The sequence below is a fragment of the Accipiter gentilis genome, chromosome 6, assembly GCF_929443795.1.
Source record: "Accipiter gentilis chromosome 6, bAccGen1.1, whole genome shotgun sequence".
In the NCBI taxonomy this organism is placed as follows: Eukaryota; Metazoa; Chordata; class Aves; order Accipitriformes; family Accipitridae; genus Astur; species Astur gentilis.
Genome location: NC_064885.1, coordinates 8,838,089 through 8,857,116, shown reverse-complemented (window position 1 = coordinate 8,857,116; position 19,028 = coordinate 8,838,089). Strand labels below are relative to the sequence as shown.

Below are 19,028 nucleotides of genomic sequence, written 5' to 3'. Positions count from 1 at the left end.
AGTGAAGCTTCTCACTTCCTGTAATGATTGCTTCCTTTTATAATAGGTCACTGAGCAGGTCATCTGAAATGAACCTGGGAAAGTGTTGGGTTTCTCCACGCCTGCCACCCCACCCTGACCCCACCCCCCACTAACGTGCAGGCTTCTGTCCTGTGCACTGTAGTGCGGGAGCAGCCTTCACCTCCAACCACTGCCTAAAAGCTTTGTCACTAGATTTTAACAAGGTCTGTCCAGCATGTCTCACTTCCAAGAAAGACTTTTCCAAGGCAGAAATGACAACTTGACTGCCAAATTCCTTGGACTTGCAAGGGGATATGTGTACCTGAACAGTTTATTCCAAGGACCAGGTAGACCAAAGGTGCTAGATACCACCTCAGTCCAAGAGAGCAGTTTTGGACTCATTTGGAAAGAAATCTATGTGCATGCCAGCAGCACCCACTGAATGAAAGCCCTGGCAAAACCAGCTTTGTAGATAGCTTAAAATAATCAAACTTTCTTGCAGTTTTTGACATAGCCTGCCCAGTGCCACCTGTTTAGCTCCAGATCCACAAATGTAGTGCTAGATTCCCAAGCTTGTTGAAAATAACCCTTGAAGGAGCAAGATGACATTAAATCTGGGCCTATGCAAGGGAAAGCTAAAGTGAGTAATGGTAGCTTCCCATTTCTCCTTAGGAGTTACAGTTTGGAGTTGCCGTTATACATTAACCAGAGTAGACAGGCTGCCAGATTCCCTTTGGCAACTGGGGAGTCTGCCTCCAACACCTGCCTTTTTCTTCTGCGTTGTGCTGGGGTGTGCGGTGGTGTTTGTCTTTGTCCACCTTCCTACCTCATTTGCCTTCAGGAATATGAAGTGCTCTACTTTCAGCATCAGATATGGAGGGTTTTTCTCAGAGTGCAGTTGAATTTTATTTTTTTAATCTGACACGGAAGTGCTTTGTGTGTATCCAAGAAGGTGGCACAAGTTGTCTCAGAAGCCCACCAAAATCAGTATCGGAGTGAAATAATCAGTGTAGGATAACCCAGCTCCACACGATGGAAACAGTACATCTTCCCAGATGACTATGTGATGGGAGAAGGCCAGAGGGACACACACAAGCTATGTAGCAGTTATAGCATGTGTAAATAAATTGATTTATTTGGATTTCATTGACAAGCTAGAAAAATGGTCTTAACACAAGTGGAGGCACTCGAGTCCTTGATACTTATGCTCTGTTTTAAAATGTTCAGTAACTTTATTCTGAATTTGTTAGTATTCATGTCCCTTCATGCTCTGTTACATGTTCCTAGTGTGCATACTACTGCTTCGTTCCTCCCCTGTGGTGGGACTTTTCCTCATTGCATGTTAATGAAAAGTTTTGTTTTTCATAACTTTAGGACATATGCTTCTGCCATTATCCTCTTAGGTTCTGTATGTGTGCAGTTTCTTTCATCTGACACAAAATGCTTTTGCCCTGAGGTTTGTGTGGAAGTGCTGTCCTTCCGATGGCTGCAAGCACTGTGCTAAAAACATGCTCAAGGTAAATCATACGGAGCTGTGGTTTCCTCAGCCCCTTTTGTACTTGCTCTTTCTCTTGGCTGCTTTTCCTTCCCTGGCTGTTCCCTGGGCATGAGGAGATCTTATCCAGCAATACCATCTGAACAAACCCCATGACTGAGGCTTGAAGAGATGAAATGGCTGATTGCATCATGTGTGCATGTGAAATGAAAAAGAAAACTTGACTTTGAATTATCACATTTCTAATTGTTAGCTCTTGCCTTTGTTTCTTCTGGTTTTGCTCCCTAAACTTTGTGCAGAAGTTGTATTGAGCCTGTTAAAGGATCTGCTGTCATCATGTAATCTGAAGATTCATTAGTCTTTTTTCCCCCCTTCTTGTCCTTTGGTTCTATGATGTAGATGTTAGTACAGACATTTGGGTACTAGGGTGTCTGATCCCTATATATACACACCACAGATCCTCAATAAATCTGAGAGAAGTGGTTCTCTAAGACCTCCCTGCCAGCCTGGGGTCACCTGAGGTGTGACTGTAGTCCCTGCTTTTCCTGATGGAGAATTGCAAGCAGGTTTACAGCGAGTAGGAGCAGTGCCTGCAGGGAAACCTGCATGACTCTTCCTTGACACTGCTAATGGGCTCGATGGCACTGGGTAGAAAGCCCCCCTCTCTTTGGGTCCCCGTCTTACCTATCTGGCTGTAGCCGAAGGTTCGGTGAGCAGCCTGCTGGCCCCAGCCTGCCCATTGTGGTCTGCAGCACTCGGTTCAGCTGCTGGCATGCGTACCTCTTATTCATGGAAATGAGAGTTATCCAGAGAGCAGGGAGCCTCCTGCGGAGATAGGAGAGGAATCCAAAAAGGAAACAAAATGCAACAAATGCTGTAAATGGCAAATACTGGAAAAATTAAACTGCCATGGGGAAAGGTGGGTTAGGGAAGGAAGAGGGGATGTACAGGTGCCTGTTTCCACTGGGCAAGCAGTTTGATTTTTGGTTTGCAAGGCTGGGCAGCCACTGTGATACTTAGAGAAGAAGGGATCAACTGTACTGGGGGGTCTTGCTTCAAGATGGATGAGGAGCTGGGACTTTTCTGCATGTGCAGGGAATGCTTACACAAGCACTTCATGTGTTTTGGAGCACAAGCTGGTGTTTTCACTTCCCATTAGTGATCCCAGTTCTGATCCCCAATCAGTAGGAAAGTGGCTTTCAAACCTGTTAACTACGCTGAGGTACAAAAGCAAAAATGTGAACCACTATTTAGCAAACATGAATGATGCTTGCAAGGGGATGAAGGTATCCTTTTTTTCCCCCTCAAGAATGACACTGGAACCTAATAACATAATTTTCAGAGAAGGTGGAAAAGGGTCTATGGGTCCTGATTCCCAGGGCTGACACTGCAGTTCCTGCCTTCTCATACACCTTATGGTGAGGAGGTCTCTCTCACTTTTGTTTTCTTATAAGACAGCATAAGACACTAGTCCCTCCCTCCCCTGCATCTTCTCTTGCCCATTTTTAGACTGTAACCTCACCAGGACAGCAATATGACTTGTTTGGCACCCAGCTTGATTGAGCCCTGCTGACAATGAGCTCCACCACACCAAAAAGCAGAATTTTCCAACTCGGATGTTGTTCAGAATGGTAGGAGGCTCAGGAATGATACCATAACAAGCAGGATGAAATTAAGACCAGTACAATAGGAACTGACTATCAGGAGATTTGGAACACTTTTTTTTTCTTTCTTTCTTTTTTTCTAAAACCCTATTGTTTATGATAACTAGCAGAACTAAATTATGTACTATAAAACTCTGGCCTCTGAGGACCAAGCAAGAGGCGTTATTGGATGTCTTGTGGTTCAGGTTGGCAGAAGCAGAGAATCTTTCTGCAGCTATTGGGAGGAGAGGGTGGGGTGAGAAATGAGGACTGCAAGTTAGGCAAGCTATGGCTGGCAGAAGAAACAACCCCACCCCCAGATACTTGGTCTGTTTTTACTGCAGTCTGATGTATGTTGGTTCAGCTTGCTGTCTTACTGGGGCTAACAGTGTCCTTTCTCTCTGCAGGCATTGGTGTCACTATACAGTTACACGGACAGTTTCCTGCCAAGTGCAGAATGGGTCAGAAACGGTGATCCAGCGAGTTTATCAGAGCTGCCGGTGGCCAGGACCTTGTGCCAACTTAGTGAGGTAAAAATCTTCATGTCTCATGTTGCCCAAATTTTCCTGCATTTCTCGTTAAATTGTTTACCTTTTAAGCGCTGCATAGAGGGTTGAGATCAATGGATCACGTGTGTTATCCTGCTTCATGGTGGTGTAACTAAAGAATGGCACTGGTGTTAGCTGTAGAGTAATTACGCGTGAAGGTAAGGTAGTGTGAGACAGTTTAGCTTAGGTTGTAATGCCAGTTTGTACTTCTCCACACAGGAGGCTGTTGCTAGTCCAGCGTGAAGCTAAATAAATAATGGAGTCCAAGAGAGTGCAGTGTGACTGAACAGGGTTAGCAGGGATGCTGGACCAATGGCACTATGTGGCTTGTTGGTATCAAGTCCTCATACTCAGGTCTTTAGGGTAATATTGATCACATACATTGGAAAGCTTTGATCAAATTTGTTGCAGCTGGTGATGGACAAAGGTAATATGCCCTGTACCATTTGGAGTGGAATTTCCTTACAGCATCTCTTACACTTGCATCTCAATATCCTTTAGAAACATGCATGAAAGCACAATGTCCCCTCTCCCCAGGTGAGAAACAAAGCTTAGAGACAGTGACTTGTCAAAAACTTGCCCTGAGCCTGCTTTGCCTTTCAATTGTTTGTGGTCTTGGGACCCATCTACATTTAAGAAAAAAAAAAAAAGTAGTATGAAATAGCTATCCCCAGCTACCACCTTTCAGTATGCAAAGTGTCTTTGTATTGTTGCGTTCTCTGAAAAGACATTCTCGGAGCAGAATAGTGTTACCCACCCATCTGGGAATTGGTGCAAAAAGCCATTGTGCTCTAAATTTACACCTAGCTTCTATAACAATTTCCCATGTAGACAAGCCCATAGTTTAGCTTACAAAGCTTAGTCATTTTATTGTTATTGTTACCAGTTCACCCACAGAGTGCTGATTGAGGTCCTCTTGTAGTTGATAACCTAGCCAGAATGTGGTTGAACTACCCACTTAAATACCCAGAGATCCACCTTCCCAGTCTGTTCTTGTGACTCTTCATCTGGAATTTACATTTTGCATGTGGCAGTTACCACAGTTGGTTCTCCAGTTTCTACTTGGCCAGTGGTCAGTTTAAGTTTTTTCACTTGTAATATATCTGCTTTGGTGTCTCTTTGGTCTTGTTTTATGCAAGGCTGTGGTTGAAACACTTAATATTTTACACTGTTGTGGCCAAACTTCTGTTGAAGCTTTTTAATTTCCCAGACTTTTTACGCACATAATTGTCATTAGAAACTTGTGAGCTTTCACCTTGTCTCCTAAACTTGCCAAAAATCATGCTTATTTTTCCTTGTTAACATAACTGTAGTTTCATAAGTACCAAACAATTGATCACGTTACTAGTAAAAATCCTTTTTGTGGGCTCCTGCAGTTACTCGTATACATTGATTCTTACATTGTTAACCCAGAGACTTTAAGAGTAGTGTGTGCTGTTGTGACATTATTATTCATGGAACATTCTCAGTTTCAAATGTAGTTTGGCTTATTTGCCTGACGAGTCCAATTGTTTGGAGACAATGCAGAATGGCAGCAGACTTGTTTTCACATAGAAAGAAAAATTATCATGGAAAGAAGCTGGGGTTATTGATATTTAAGATCTTGGCTGGTGAAAGTTCAGCTGACAGGAGCTGCATTTCTGGAAGATGATCACCATGAAGAAACCTACCAGAAGAGATGGGAGGACACGAATGCTCTGTTCCCTTTGCAAGTGGGAGGAAACATGAGCAAAGCGGATGGCACCTTTCCAAGGAAATTACTATATTGTCTGTCCTTTAATCATGCATCATATGATATTCCTGCATGAAGTAGAGAAAGACCCTGGACCTCTCTTTCCCAAGGACCTTCAGAAAGCTGTTGACTGGGTGGGCTGCAGCATTTGTTATCAACAAAGGTAAAGCAGGAGTGGCATGTGCTGCTTCCTGATAATTTCCCATACTGCCACTGTACGAAAGGGAGAACCCCAAGAACAAGCAGCAGTGAAGTCAAAGACACTGAGGTCCTGAGAGTTGAGTGGGTTGTTGTATAAGTTATCCCCATCCCAGACATCTTTTATAAGTGGTTGCTTGTTTTTGTCAGTGCATCTGACTTATAATAACAGAATGAAAAACAGCCACTGAAAATTATGGATCTTTTGACATGTAACTACTGTGGGCAACATTTGGTAACCATGAGTCATGTTGTATGGTTGAGGTCTTATTTCCTAGGCCAATGCAGCAGCCTATCAATGTTATGTTGTCAGCACCTACAGATGTGTGAGTAACTGGCTTTCTCTTGTCTCAGAGTGAAGCTGAGTTTTGAAAAAAAATTTTAAATTATATTTTTACCCCTCTTTCACCAAAATGGTGTTTCCTAAAGAGAAAATATTCAATCTCTCTGCTAATTCAGGTGAATCTCATCTCCTGTTTTCAGATGAAAACTCCCAAGGATAGCAATGAGAAAGACAGACCCCAAAATCACAGGGAAGTTGAGTCCCTCTTCTATTCAGCACCTCACTTGCTAGTGCAGTTCCTGGGAAGTTATACTTGTTTTCCTCATTTTTCTGCTAAGAAACTGGCTTCAAAGGGTATGTAAGCTTATATCGGCCACCATGCTGCACAACTTCCTTCGACAGGTCTCTGAAAATTCTTACAGAAGATGAACAGAACGGAAAACTCAACTTGGGTGCCCTACTTCCCTGTGTCTGAAAGCTTTGGGTGACCCTGCTGTTTGCCTGAAGATGTCCTGGTTTTCTCAGGTGTCTGTTTTTTCTTGTGGTGAACATGCTGTCTGTGGTGCAGGGTGAAGACAACCACTTGGGAAAAGCAGTGTGACTAGTATCAAATCTGATAGCATCCTATCCCAACATTTCGCAAAACACAGGAGAGAGCTTATCCTAGCTTCATGGAATGGGAATCCAAGAATCCCTTGTGTCACTAAACATCTTCTCAAAGTCACCAGTCCTTGAGTGTGTTCCTGTAATATGAAGGAGCTTCTCTATTTTTGTCTATGGTTCTTAATGATTGCCTGCTTGACTGTATCTGCTCTACATGACAGGTCCAGCAAGAATGCTTCACAGGGCCAATGCTTCACTCCCATCAAACAATGTTGTTTTTGTTTCCTCCTTACCTTCTCTGTACCAGCACCTCTGTCTTTTCAGGTTTTCTGGAAGTCTAGCTTCTGGCAATGTCAGACTTACTCCAGGTCTGGTAATGGCTACAAATGTTCATGCTTTCTGTACCCCTGTGATTGTTCAGGTAATATAAATATATCTGCTTTCCTTTTGCCAAAAAGACAAATTTAAAGATATTCTGGCCTTCTCCTATTTTTCTCTAGTGAGATTTCTGGTGCCTGAGCTTGAAGGGGGGGGGCACAGCAACAATGCAAAATGTCAGTAAGCCATTGGCATTATTTTGTCTTTATAGTATTTCTCCCAGCTGCGACTTGAAACAAACTGTTTTCATCTCCTTGTTTACAGGGAGTCAACCATATCTGACAGAGCTTTCATTCTGCCAGCACCCGTTATCAGGCTGCTCACTAGCAAAAGGGATGCCAGCCAAAAAAAGGCATCTCTCAGCCTTGTGGTGACAGCTGAGAAGGGTTCTCTGTTAGAGAGACTTTGCTTACAAGCAGACATCAGTGTGGCCAGACAAGGATTTAATCCATTTCCTGTCTCCCATTCATTCGTGTTATGTTTCTTTCCCTTATTGCACAAACTGCAGCTCAGGGTCAAGCCTTTGACAGAGGAATATCTGTGAGATCCCCAGCTTTAGCAGCTTCAGTAGTGTGATGTCCTTGCTGTCTATTCACTTGCTCTTGGGAAGCTGGCAGCTGTACCTCTTTTGCAGGAGTGTCGTCATCTTGGCTGGGCTGGGATGAGCTGCTCTGTTCTTGCCCTCCACCCCAGACTCTTTATTTAGCTTGGGTGCTGAGTTGCTTTGGAGCAGTCTTGGCTGGAGATTTTCCCTCAGCAGATCTATTCTTGAACTCTCTCTATTTGTGTAGTGAAGGCTTCAGCTTCTGCGCGCCATAGGATATGCCTTTGCTTTGTCACGCTACGAAGTGAACGGGCAACTTTCCAGCAGTCTGGCTGAAGCTCCTAGTGTACTTATAAAAATTGCATGCCACTTATCTGTCTGAAGGAAGGGATAAAGTCTCTAGCTTGGTGTTTCAATGGCAACCTAATCACTGGGTCTCTGCTGCCTGGATGATTGCACCCTGCTCCCAGTAAACCGAGGCATCTGAATTGTAACCCTTCTGAGCAATCATTTTGCTGCAGCAGCTGCAGGCTAATGCACAATCCTATTACACTTAGGACACTACACTCCTCGAGGCTCACAGAGAAGGGTGGTCGCATAGGCCAGGCAGGGATTTGAGACCTGCATTCAGTTGCTGGAACTTTTGTGACTTCCTGTGCCTTCAGTCAAGTGATGCCACCTTGCCTATAAGATGAGAACAGTACTTCTTTTGTCTTTCTGTGTTTTATGACTTTGAGAATAGGACAACTTCTTGCTATACCCTAATTGGCCAAAATCAGCCTAATTTTGATTAGAGTATTTGCGTATGACTTGTGGTCAGTAAAACAGTATCTTAGGAGGTAAATGAATGTGATGAACAGCCTGGCAGATCATGCACTGTTTCAGCCTTCAGAAGACAAACATTTTCTGCTTCAAACTGTTGTTGCTGTGACAATCCCTGTCTCATGTCTGGAAGCATGCTGCTTCAGATTGTTGCAGGATATTCTGACTCCTCTCCTACTTGTTTCATCCTAGACAAATTAATGTTCCCCACAAGGTTGTGTAAGCGTTCGTCCTGCTACTTTTTGCTGTATTCAGTGGTCACATAACTGTTTCACTCTACCTTTTGAGCATCCTGTCTCTGCAGCACTTCCTGGCTTCAGAGAATCTGAAGAATCCCCTGGAAACACAGAGCTGGCTTGTATGGGGATGGGCTTACCCAGTCTCCGTACTTCAGCAAGAGCCACTGAAACCCCAAACATAAAGTTACTCATCTGTCAGCTTCAAACACCACCCAAAGGTGGGAGAGATGGAAGGTGAGAGCATTCTTGCAACACAGCAAATCTGGGCTGTAATGCTCTTTCCAACTGCCAGTCATTGCATGTTTTTTTTCCTTTCAGTGTTCTAGCTTGTTTCGCTTATCACAAATGCTATGTGCTTTTGATGACATTTTTAATGTAAGCAGGCTACATGTCTTGCATGGATCATTCTTGCTGTTTCTGACTGTTGGGTTTTCTTTTTTGTTGTTTTTCTTTAAACTGAACACGTTTCTGCTCCCGGGGGGATTTTAGAAGCTAGTTTGCAGAATAACAAAGAAGGAATTCTGCAGGCTCATCCATTTTGGTCTTCTCTGCTTTTGAAGAGTCTATTGCTACAGGGTAAGAATGAGAAGTTGGGGATCTCTCACCCAAGAGATTGGCCTGTAGCTGATGTTTCTCCTCAGTTTCAGAAGTAGTAATGCCGCAGGGAAATCCTTCTCTTTCTTTCCAGTCAATTGAATAATAAATCCTAGAGCTTATTCCAGTGCATTAGAATTGCCATTTCAAGTCCTGTTACACACAAACTCTTTTATGTGTTTAACTCCCTTATTTCTCTCCAAGTTGTAGAGTCATATGCTTAGAAAAAGATGCCTGCTCTCCCATGCACACACAGGATACAACTGTAGGATGAACAGTGCTCCTGTGAACAGGATAGGTAGACGCTCTGAGTTTGTAAGGGATTAGAGCTGTAGCACAAAGGTGCATTCTCATGTTTGGGAACAATGTGGATGGCTGTGTGCTGCTGGCTGGGCCCTAGTGGAGGGCCATCTGCTTTGTAGATTGTGCACAGGCACAGGTGTCCTCAGGCTGCTAATTGAAGGCCTTTTGATCTTCTCCAGACATGCTGTCTGGGCACTCTTTCTCCTTGCTGGTAGGGAAGTGCAGTGCTGCTCTGCTATAGCACTGAGATCTAATTGTTAATAAAGACAGGAGCTGATGATGACTCTGGTGGCACAGAAACATCTGTCTCTGTGTCCTTTGTCTTTTTTTTTCTAGGGACTGAGAGACTGTAGAGTATTGTTCTGTACAACTTGGGATGGAAGGTGTATAAGTTTCTGTTTTCTGGGTTTTAGACTCTCGATAAGTTGTGTAAACCAGACATGCTCAGAGTGGAACAGAGTCCTCTTCCTCACCTTTGGCAAAGGCAGGAGATATGTACAATGGCTTCCAACACTCCTGCAGCTGCAGGTTTTGTTTTCTGTCTAGTGTCTGCAGGAACATATTTGAAACCCCTCTGGTTACATTCTTCCCTGGGGAACTACTGCCTTTGTGCTAGGGAAGCTGGAAAAGCTGGGGCTGCAGAGAAAAAAAAAGAGCACAGGTCTGATTCACAGAGTGATGGTCTCTGCCATGCTTGTGAGTGCAAACATGATGGCAAAGGTATTCCTTGTCCCTGCGTCAGCTGTGGCACTAGTTTGAGGTGAAGTTATCTTGTCTGTATTCCATGGAGAAGCTACCTGGTATAATCAGGGTGTGGTAGGCTTTGAGAGGATAGTTATGATGGTCTGTCTGGAGTGGGGATAGTGGTGTTTGGAACCAAACATGTTCTTGATAGCTTCTCTGAGAAACGGACTCTCTGGGTACACCCATAGGATATTCTTCTCTGTGTTAATACTTGTCAAGCTGTTTCCAACCTCCCTTCTTTCCAAGGCAGTCAAGTGCTTCAAGATTAGATTACGTTAACCTGATGTATTTGAAATCTGATTTCAGAACACCCTGATTTTCTATGGGGAATTTTAGCATGTCTGTAAATAGGTACCAAAAATTGGAGGAACTTCCATGAGTTTTGTTCTGATCTTCTTTTAATACAGAGGTAGCACTTGTTATACTGAAGATGGATTGTCCCTGTTAGACAATACGGCAGTTATTTGTACAGGGTTGGACCCATTGGGTTGATATGTGACTTCATTGCAATGAGAGTAGTACATAAAAGAAAGCTTGGATTCCTTGGTTTCCAGATTCTTTGCCAGTCAAAAAGGCAAGTTAATTCTTCTTGTTATCCTCAAACCCACCAGTAAGTGATGTTGAAACTTTCAACCTGGAACTTAAATAAAAATGAATAGAAGCTTCTGAAGGTTGCAGAGGTCTCCTTGGGCACAAACTTCAATGGCTGAATGAATCCCACTAACAAAACCATCTCTTGTGATGTGGAAATGAGTTTCACACCTTCTCTCTCATGTGGTATTTGTGTACAAACTGCTTTGTTTGTAAGTGTCAAAGGGCAGGGGAAATCCATAAAGGGGGTGGGTATTTCCTGTGTGTGACAGGCTGTCCTGCTTGGGTCATGGCAGAGATCACGCCTTTCTCTTTGACCTGATTTTTGAGGCTCTGATGCAAGAATGTGACACACTTTCTCTTTCTTGTGTCATGTGTGGCTGTTGTGTTCAGTGACACTTCCTTGAGAGCAAGAGGAACATATCCTTGCATGCTGAGGTGTGAGACTTGTTGGCTGCCATCCCTCAATGTGTCCTGACCTCTCCAGTATTTCTAGCTTCATACCCTCAAATCAGTTAATCAGTCATCTCATGCTCCATCCCCAAATTACTATTTCCTGGGCAGTCAGTCAGAGAAACACAAGCAAGAGACTCGGTTTCCCAAATGATGACTGCATGCAGATGAGTTCCTCTAACTTGTCTGACACTGATCAGGCAGTCTCCAAGGACAGCCAGGTCTTTGATCTGATCTAGTAAAAGCAGTGGCTGCTAGTTGAGTTTTCTGGGTTCTTCCCTCAGTGTTGCCCCACTCCCTGGGACATTGCTGTGAGCCTCAGCAAACTTGTTGGTAAATGTTGCTTATCTCTTGCAGTAGAGTGGCAGGTCCCAGTAGTTTGCTTCTCTGTGAAATGCTTGGAAGCCTTCTGCTGAAGGGGACTCTGTATGCTGAGCACATCCTTTGGCTGTCTGGGAAGCAAAGTGGTTCAGGTTGTGGCTCATCCTAACCTCTTCTCTTACTGTGGTTTTGCAGATTTCTATGCCAGCGTTTGTGGCTTGGGCGACATCCAAGGGAAAGGCTTCCCTATTCTGCTACCAATCCTTTTTCCTGCCTGTTGTGTTTCCCACACATTTTCATTCCAAAGCTTCTGTCCTTTAACAGGTATCTTCTTTTCCTCTCCTTTTTTCCATGTTTTTTCTTCTCCTTCAATTGCAGCACTTCAGGTGTCAGACAGTGGTCATGCTTTGCTAAGGGAGTTTTCTTTGCTCCCCTCCTGGAATAGCAGTCAGAAATCTGTATGATGTGATGATACATGTAACAACAGATTTTGGTGCCATGTCACATGCTTGAGCAAAAATGATGCTATGAAGAACAGAGCAACTTTAGAGAGAATCGGAGCTAGCAAGCAGGGACCACTTTGCATGCCTGACTGCATAATGCTGAATGGAGCTGCAAACATCAGGACTCTTCCAGGAAATTCAGGGTGGGTGGTAGGCTGTGACAGCTGAGCTCCACGTTTGTCATGCCCTGAGAAGTCCTTGCTCGTTTGAGGATTAAACTCTAGCTACTTCCCCGACACAGAACTGCTGCCAAGATTCCAGTCTGGCTCAAGCCACTCTCCACACTTCATAATGAAGTTTGAGAGAGCTTTAACATCTTGGTGTTGGCAGAAACATGGTTTTAAAATCACGGTGTGGTTGGAGACTAGCTGGCTCCGGACACTGGTAACAGGGCTGGAGACTTTCATCTCAAGGTCAAATCCAGCTGTGGTGTTAGTGACAAAGTCATGAACTTCTGACTGATGGTTCAGGGCTTACGTGTGGAAAGATGTCTCAAGTCCAACGCCAGAAGTGGGAGTCAGGAGACTCGGGTTCAGTTCCTGAACTTTGCCAGAGCTGTCTGAGAGGCCCTCAGCAAGAAACTTAAAGTCTTCATGCCTGAGGTCTCTCTGAAAAAGCACGGAAGGTCTACCTACATCAACATGGTGCCAAGTCCTCAAACTCACTCATGACTGCAAACTCCTGAATACCATTGGATGCAGAAGTGCTAAGAACTAGGTGGGATTAGCTGGCTATGTCGAGCCCATATGAGAGAAGTGCCTGGATCACAGTTGTCAGTATTAGCACTAACTGGCATGCTTTTTGGCAACTTGGAAGGTGAGGACGTAATGTTCTTGAGAGACAGCACTGCTCTCCTATCACTGGGCGATCCATTTCAAGTGCAGGCAGCCCCGTGCTCAGGAGGAAGCTTGCGCAGCCCTCTTCTCTGGTGGCTACAGAAGTTGGTTTCTGTGTTTGGCAGCTTGCATAAGTAATCAGCAACAGTTTACTGAGAAATTAGTTTCCCAAAGACAGTGTTAACCATGACTGAGCCGCTCCCTTCTTTCCAAGACATACATGGGCAGCCTCTTCTGGCAAGCCTGTGTTACTGCTCTTCACAGTAACTACTAATGTCACTGCAGTGCTGTCCTGGATGTACACCTGTGCCTGCTACCCCTTGGAGGGATTTTGGATGAGATTCATGCAATTTCTAGCTCCATTTTGGCCTTGTGCCTAGCCAAGCCTAGGGCAGTGCTGCAGGCGGAGCAGGTTGGGGCAGCGCTCCGTCTCCTGGTCGCTCTCGGCACTGTGGGAGGAGGCTCTTCCCCAAGGAGACCCGGGTGCTCTGGGCTTGTGTCTTGAGAGAGAAGCATAAAGCTGCAGCCTGCAACACTGTAATCCCAAAGCTTCAGCCTGTCCCTGTGCCTGCCAAATTCCTTTGGCTGTTAAATAAGGGTAGGAATTTCGAGGGGAGCTTGTAGAATATGACTTCTGTGTTTGCTTTTAGCTTCATGAATAGCAGCAGTGACTTGCCTGGCAGTATACTGGGAAAACTCTGATTTGCAAGCTTTAAAGGACTGCTGTTTTAAAAGAAAAGCTGGCATTTATGGAACTGTCCAATTTGTGTTGACTTCAGAATCACTGGTGCCTTGCACAGGTCTGCTTGTGTCTGCACGTAGCCCTCTAGTTTCCAGTGGGGCATGGCAGTACTTGTGCTTTAATTGGGACCCTGGGGGTGCTGTGTGCTGTACACAGAGCTAACAAATGTGTCCTGCAGAGCCTTGGCTGTGGTGAGGAAGAGTGTAACCCTATTTCAGATGGGGAAAACTGAGGCACAGGTCAGCTAGCTGGAAAAAAAGACTCCATGGAGATCACCAATGTAATGTGTCATGATAATCTTTGTCATGCTGATGTGTTGATACAACCCAGATCTGAGTGGTGGGGGTCAGAGAAGGGAAGACACCTGAGAGATTTATGCAATTTTTGTGAGAGTAATGTTTTGGAAACTCTGTTAGTACTGAGTGAGGAAAGGCTAATGCCAGCCTTTGTTCAACATCAAAAAAATCCCCATAGAGGTAGAGTGTGGGAAACAAGAATCGTAATCTCTGCTACTTGCAACAACTTGGTAGCAATGAGACCTCCACAAAGCATACTGGTATTATTTGGGAGAGAGGTATGGGGAAGAGCCAGAAGAGTAGGAGGACTTAAGGAGAAAAATAAAAGGTTGTCAAATCAGATCCACACTGTGGTAAACCCTTGCTCTGTTATTTTGTGTGTCTCCCTTTTTCTGCAGCTGGGGGAGGCTGGGTGCTCTGGGGATATATCCAGGCAGGAAGATGTGCTACAAATCAGTAGCAACACCGCCCTTGAGTAGGTAAGTCCATTCTACTGACTTCTTATTTGTGTTAGTTACAGGACTCTCATCAGGCCCACGTACAAAATGTCCTACCGAACTGTGACCACGCTGGAGTGGAGATGCTGTCCTGGCTTCACAGGGAGCAACTGTGAAGAGGGTAAGTTATCCAGCAATGCACCTGTCCTTACAGAGCAGCTAGGGGATGTGTGGATGGACTGGCTGGGTTGAGCTGGGTTTCGTTCCTTAATTTGCTCTATGCCTCTCAAACACAGAACAAATCACCTATTCTCTTCACTCCCTGTTGTTATCTGAATGTTCACACGCAAGCTCCGAAAGGTGTTCTTAGAAAACCGACCATACTGAATGCCTGCAAAGAAGCCTGAACAGGGAGGGGAAAGAAATTTGAGAAATGGATACTTGGGGATGACCTGTTTATAGATGTGCTCATGCTTCGTGTCCCCATTGCACAGTCCTTCAGAAAATGTGCTTTCTCCATGTCAGTGTGCATCTTCTCTATATCTCACTATCATCACCAGTTGCTGTAGCTGATGAAAGCTGGTCTCTGGTTGGCTGACTGTAAAAAATTTTATGCCTGTAAGATCTGGACACAAATAATATCTGTGTTCCCAGAGAGTTTTGAATTAAATTAGGCACCTTCTGTTCCTCTTCCCGTCCTCCCCTTGACTTACTGGTGCAACACTCACGTTGCATGGTGCATGTGAAAACACAGTTTTGGGTTTGGCATCTGATCTTTCACACGAAGGAAAACACAGGGCTCTTTCCAGATCTGGAAGAAAGCAAAGTCTTTTCTCATCATTATGGACAGAAGGGGCATGTTTTGCATTTTCCTTCCTTAGTTTTTTTGCTTTAACTGTTACTTCTGGGGCTTTGAAACAAGTCCTGCTTCTCCATCAAGTTTCAGGTTTAGGCACTAAGGCTTCTGCTGAATCTGTCATAAGTGTCCATGGCTTATGAATGGGAGAGAAACTAAGCCTTGAGTTTTCTGTTCATTTGCATCAGGTCAACATAGCCTGCCTCTCCTGGCTGGTGAAGGGTCATTGGGGGTGTCCAACATCTCTCAAGACTCTGCTGTTTGTAGCTGCACCTCTTTTTCTTTGTGCTGTGATATCTTGGTGCTAATCGCACAATTCAGGCAAATCTCTAACTAGGAAGTTGTCTCGTTACAGTCACAAAAATGATGGTTGCAGACAGCAGCTCGCTTCAGGCTGCTGAGGAAACAATAGCTTCCCAGAAGCTCAAGAACACTCTTAAAAAAGCTACCCTAAATTGCAGTCTACAGGAGAGAGCTTTGCAATTTAGCATGCTGCTATAAGAAGTGAGCCTGGGAAAGTAGAAGGTGCTGTGTGCAGCTTGGATTTTTACCTGTCACTACAGTGGAGAGGGATGCTAAGGATTGTAGAACTGTTATTTCCAAAGTAGCTGCAGCTTAGCCTGGCTCAGGATCTGACCAGGGACCAGAGAAGCTCATGTGTGCAGCCCATCGTGCTGGTAGGTTTGGACAGGTGTGAATAATTACAGCTTAGTGGTGCTGCTGGTGTAAAGGAGAGAATCCAGCTCCTCCCGCAGTGCCAGATCTGTCTCAGTAGAGTTCAGTGGAAATAAAAAGCCAACATAAGCTTGTTTGAGAAAGTCAGCGGCGATCTCGCAGGAGCAGGTCTGTGGAACGAGGTGACAATTTTATGCAGTCAGTTTTCAAGGTGGAACTGTTCTTTTGGGCTTGGATATGGTCTGCAGAGTGTGAGCAGAAAGCCAGTAGCAAGCCCTCACTTTCATGTGTGAGATTCTTTTTACCTTTTTTCCCTCCCTAAAACATCTGGCGCTACCAACAGTCCCATATTCTTGAAAGAAGGAGGAAAATTTAAAAAAAAAAAAAAACCAAAACCAAAAAAACCCTTTCTAGCACAGCAGGGTTGTGCCACTTAGTTTCTAGCAGCGGTATTGACACTAGTGGTGTGCACAGCACCTCAAGCTGTCCAGAGGCATCAATTTTAAAACTGAAGTGTTTACTTGCTCCTTATGTTAATTCTTAATGTTAGTGTCACTTGGAATCGTAAGTAAAAGAGGCTGAAAAGAGTTTTTTAGGGCTTTTTGGCAACCCGATATAAAGCCTTTCGTATTCTTTCCTTTCTGTGCTCTCTCTTACTTCCTACTACAAATTTGGTTCCTCTGAGTGGGTAGGATGCTTACATATGTGTGGGTCCTTCCTGGAAACAGCAGACAAAAGAAAACAGAAAACTGAAACAAACAAAACCAGTGCATTTATGGAGCCACAGTGAATTAGCAGGGTAGAACCTCAAAATGCTTTAATCCTTTTTTGGTATTAGTTAGATTTCTCCTCAATATGTCATTTCACTTGTATGTGCAGCTGGTGCTTTTGAAGTTGATGTGAGGTAGGTATGACTGAAGGCAGATTGGACCTGCACTATTTTTAACTAGCCTTCTTGCTGTGTTGCAAATGCTCTAATTCTCTGACAGTCACTATTGTTCTCCATGTGTCAGAAGAATAGCAACTACAATGGCTCTGAGTTTCCAGTTCAAGATGTCTCCTGTTTCCAGGGACTGAAGTAAAAAGTTTTCTTTCCTAATGGGCCCTGGAATAGTAAGGTTGCATTTTCATGAGTAAGACAGGCTAAGTCAGGAGGTAATGGATTGATCAAACACACAGGTAAGTTCTGGCAGTTGTATGGGCATGGCTGTGGGTCCCTTCTTCAGACTGATAGTGTTCTTGCATCTTGAGACTTGGGAGATCCTATCTATTGATTCCTTCTTTAATCCCCAGTGAGTAGGGTTGATACTTTCTCCTTTTTTGTGCTGTTCTGCAACAGTCTTTTTGGGGGACCCACTGTAGCCTATCTGGAGGATGGATTATTTTTACTAGCTGTCTTTTTATGAGGCCTTCCTTGCCCTCTTAAAATTTATTTCTTTTAGCATTTTATGAGGGAAGATAGGATGGTGGGAGGGTGAACCAAGGAAATCGAGTCAAAGAACTTGAAATCATTCAAAGGCTGTAGTGCAGCTATTTCCGACATGCATACTTTCTTGTTATCTCCCAAATGGCAGGTCAACTTTTCTTTTATAAAGGAAACACTCCAGCATGGATGTCTAGCCCCAAAGTATGACAGACTACTGATGAGACTGGCTTGCTGTAACACACCCTTAATCGGAAAACTCCCCTTTCATAGTAACATACTGCATTCTGATAGAGCAAGCTGTTAAATGCAATTCGATTATTACAGTGTCTTGACCCTTAGCTATTAAGTTTAGCTTGAGAAAGTAACCACTTAACTGTCACCAGCTGGCAGGCACCTACGCTAATGCTGAAGGCTGCACATTGTTTAGATTTAAATTATCTTGGGAATTTAACTCTTGCATTGCAGCTGATAAAGAGCAGCATGGTCTGGAGGAAGCCGAGCTCTAGAAGTGGGTGGAGATTTTGCTACTCAGTGGGCTATTAATTTACTGAGGTGGAGATGGCTGCTTCCAATCTGTTTCTTTTTTAAGTTGACTCTGCTTGGGGCTCTCCTTGCCCTTCCCTTCATTGCTTTCCCCTCACCCAAAGGTATGTCAACATCTGAAATGTCTTTAATTCCTTTATTGTTTTTGTAAAACTCTGACCAGCTAGTTGAGTAGATGGTTAAAAATCACCAGTTGTACCAGGGCTTCCCGAAGGGTTTCTTGCAACTTCCTTGAATGAAGAAAGAGACTTGATGCAAACAAGTCTGGTGAATTTAACTGTCAGTAGATGCTAATTTTTATTTTCCAGTTTCAGGGTTTTGTTGTTTTTTGTTGTTTTGTTTTGGCTTTTTTGTTTAAACTGGAGCCCAAGCCTAGGACAGGAAATGAATCCACTGAGCCACCCAGTCTGCTGACTGCTGATATAAAGAACATATGGACGGGGGCAGTGCAGAGGTGAAGTGGTTTAGCTATTGCAATCATGCATCAAGCTGATTGATTTGAATCCAAGATGATGCTGACATTTCAACTCAGCCTTTTTTCTATATGGCTGAAAGTTCAAAGGCAAGTGTAATCTCTTGGGAGAGCAAAAGTGTCCCTAGCAAGTTCAGGGGCTCAGCACTGCCCTAGAGCTCTCCAGCTAGGCAAGGTCTTATTTCACTTTACAAATCTAACAGATTTCTTTCTTGTTTGTATTGCTTGAATTTGGGACAGTAGCCAGTGTCCCATTTACCCCAGAAGCAGACTGATGGTAGACAGCTTAGCTGTTTGGGCAAGAAGCAGCTCCAAGAGTAACGTTGGCACCTCTAAAGTGATGCCATTGTGATTCCAAGCTTACTTTGTTTTTTTCTTTCCATAAGGATACAAGTAGGATAGGAAATTTGAGCAGCCCTGTTCAAGTAATGGTCTAATTTGAGAATTTACCACCACCACCACTATTTCAGTTCTTGGAATATTTTTATCTATTTTCAATAACTATTGTTTGCATCTTGTCATCCTGATATTTTTCAAACCTCCTGGATTCCCATGTGTTTACAATTTTCAAAGCAGCATAAGAAAATGTGAACTTTCCTCTTGGTATGATAGAGTGCAAAAACGTGCTTCTTTTTTTTTTTTTACTGCTTGTTCGCAAAGTTTCTTCGTCTTGGGAGGAGAGGTGTGGAACAACACTGCCAGGAAAATCTTAAACTAGCAAATGCAGTTATGATACAAAATTTGATGAGGC

At 43.9% G+C, this 19,028-nt stretch overlaps 2 protein-coding genes across 2 annotated transcripts in view; one reads left to right on the top strand and one right to left on the bottom strand.

Annotated features, from left to right (window-relative positions):
* RABEP1 (rabaptin, RAB GTPase binding effector protein 1) overlaps nt 1–19,028 on the bottom strand; it is an 847,425-nt gene that overhangs the window by 115,686 nt on the left and 712,711 nt on the right. The gene's annotated exons all lie outside the window — the stretch shown is intronic.
* COL26A1 (collagen type XXVI alpha 1 chain) overlaps nt 1–19,028 on the top strand; it is a 176,405-nt gene that overhangs the window by 21,689 nt on the left and 135,688 nt on the right. The window contains exons 2-3 of the mRNA XM_049802443.1: nt 3,546–3,668; nt 14,383–14,486. Coding sequence (XP_049658400.1) covers nt 3,546–3,668; nt 14,383–14,486 — 227 coding nt within the window. The remainder of the gene's footprint in view (nt 1–3,545; nt 3,669–14,382; nt 14,487–19,028) is intronic.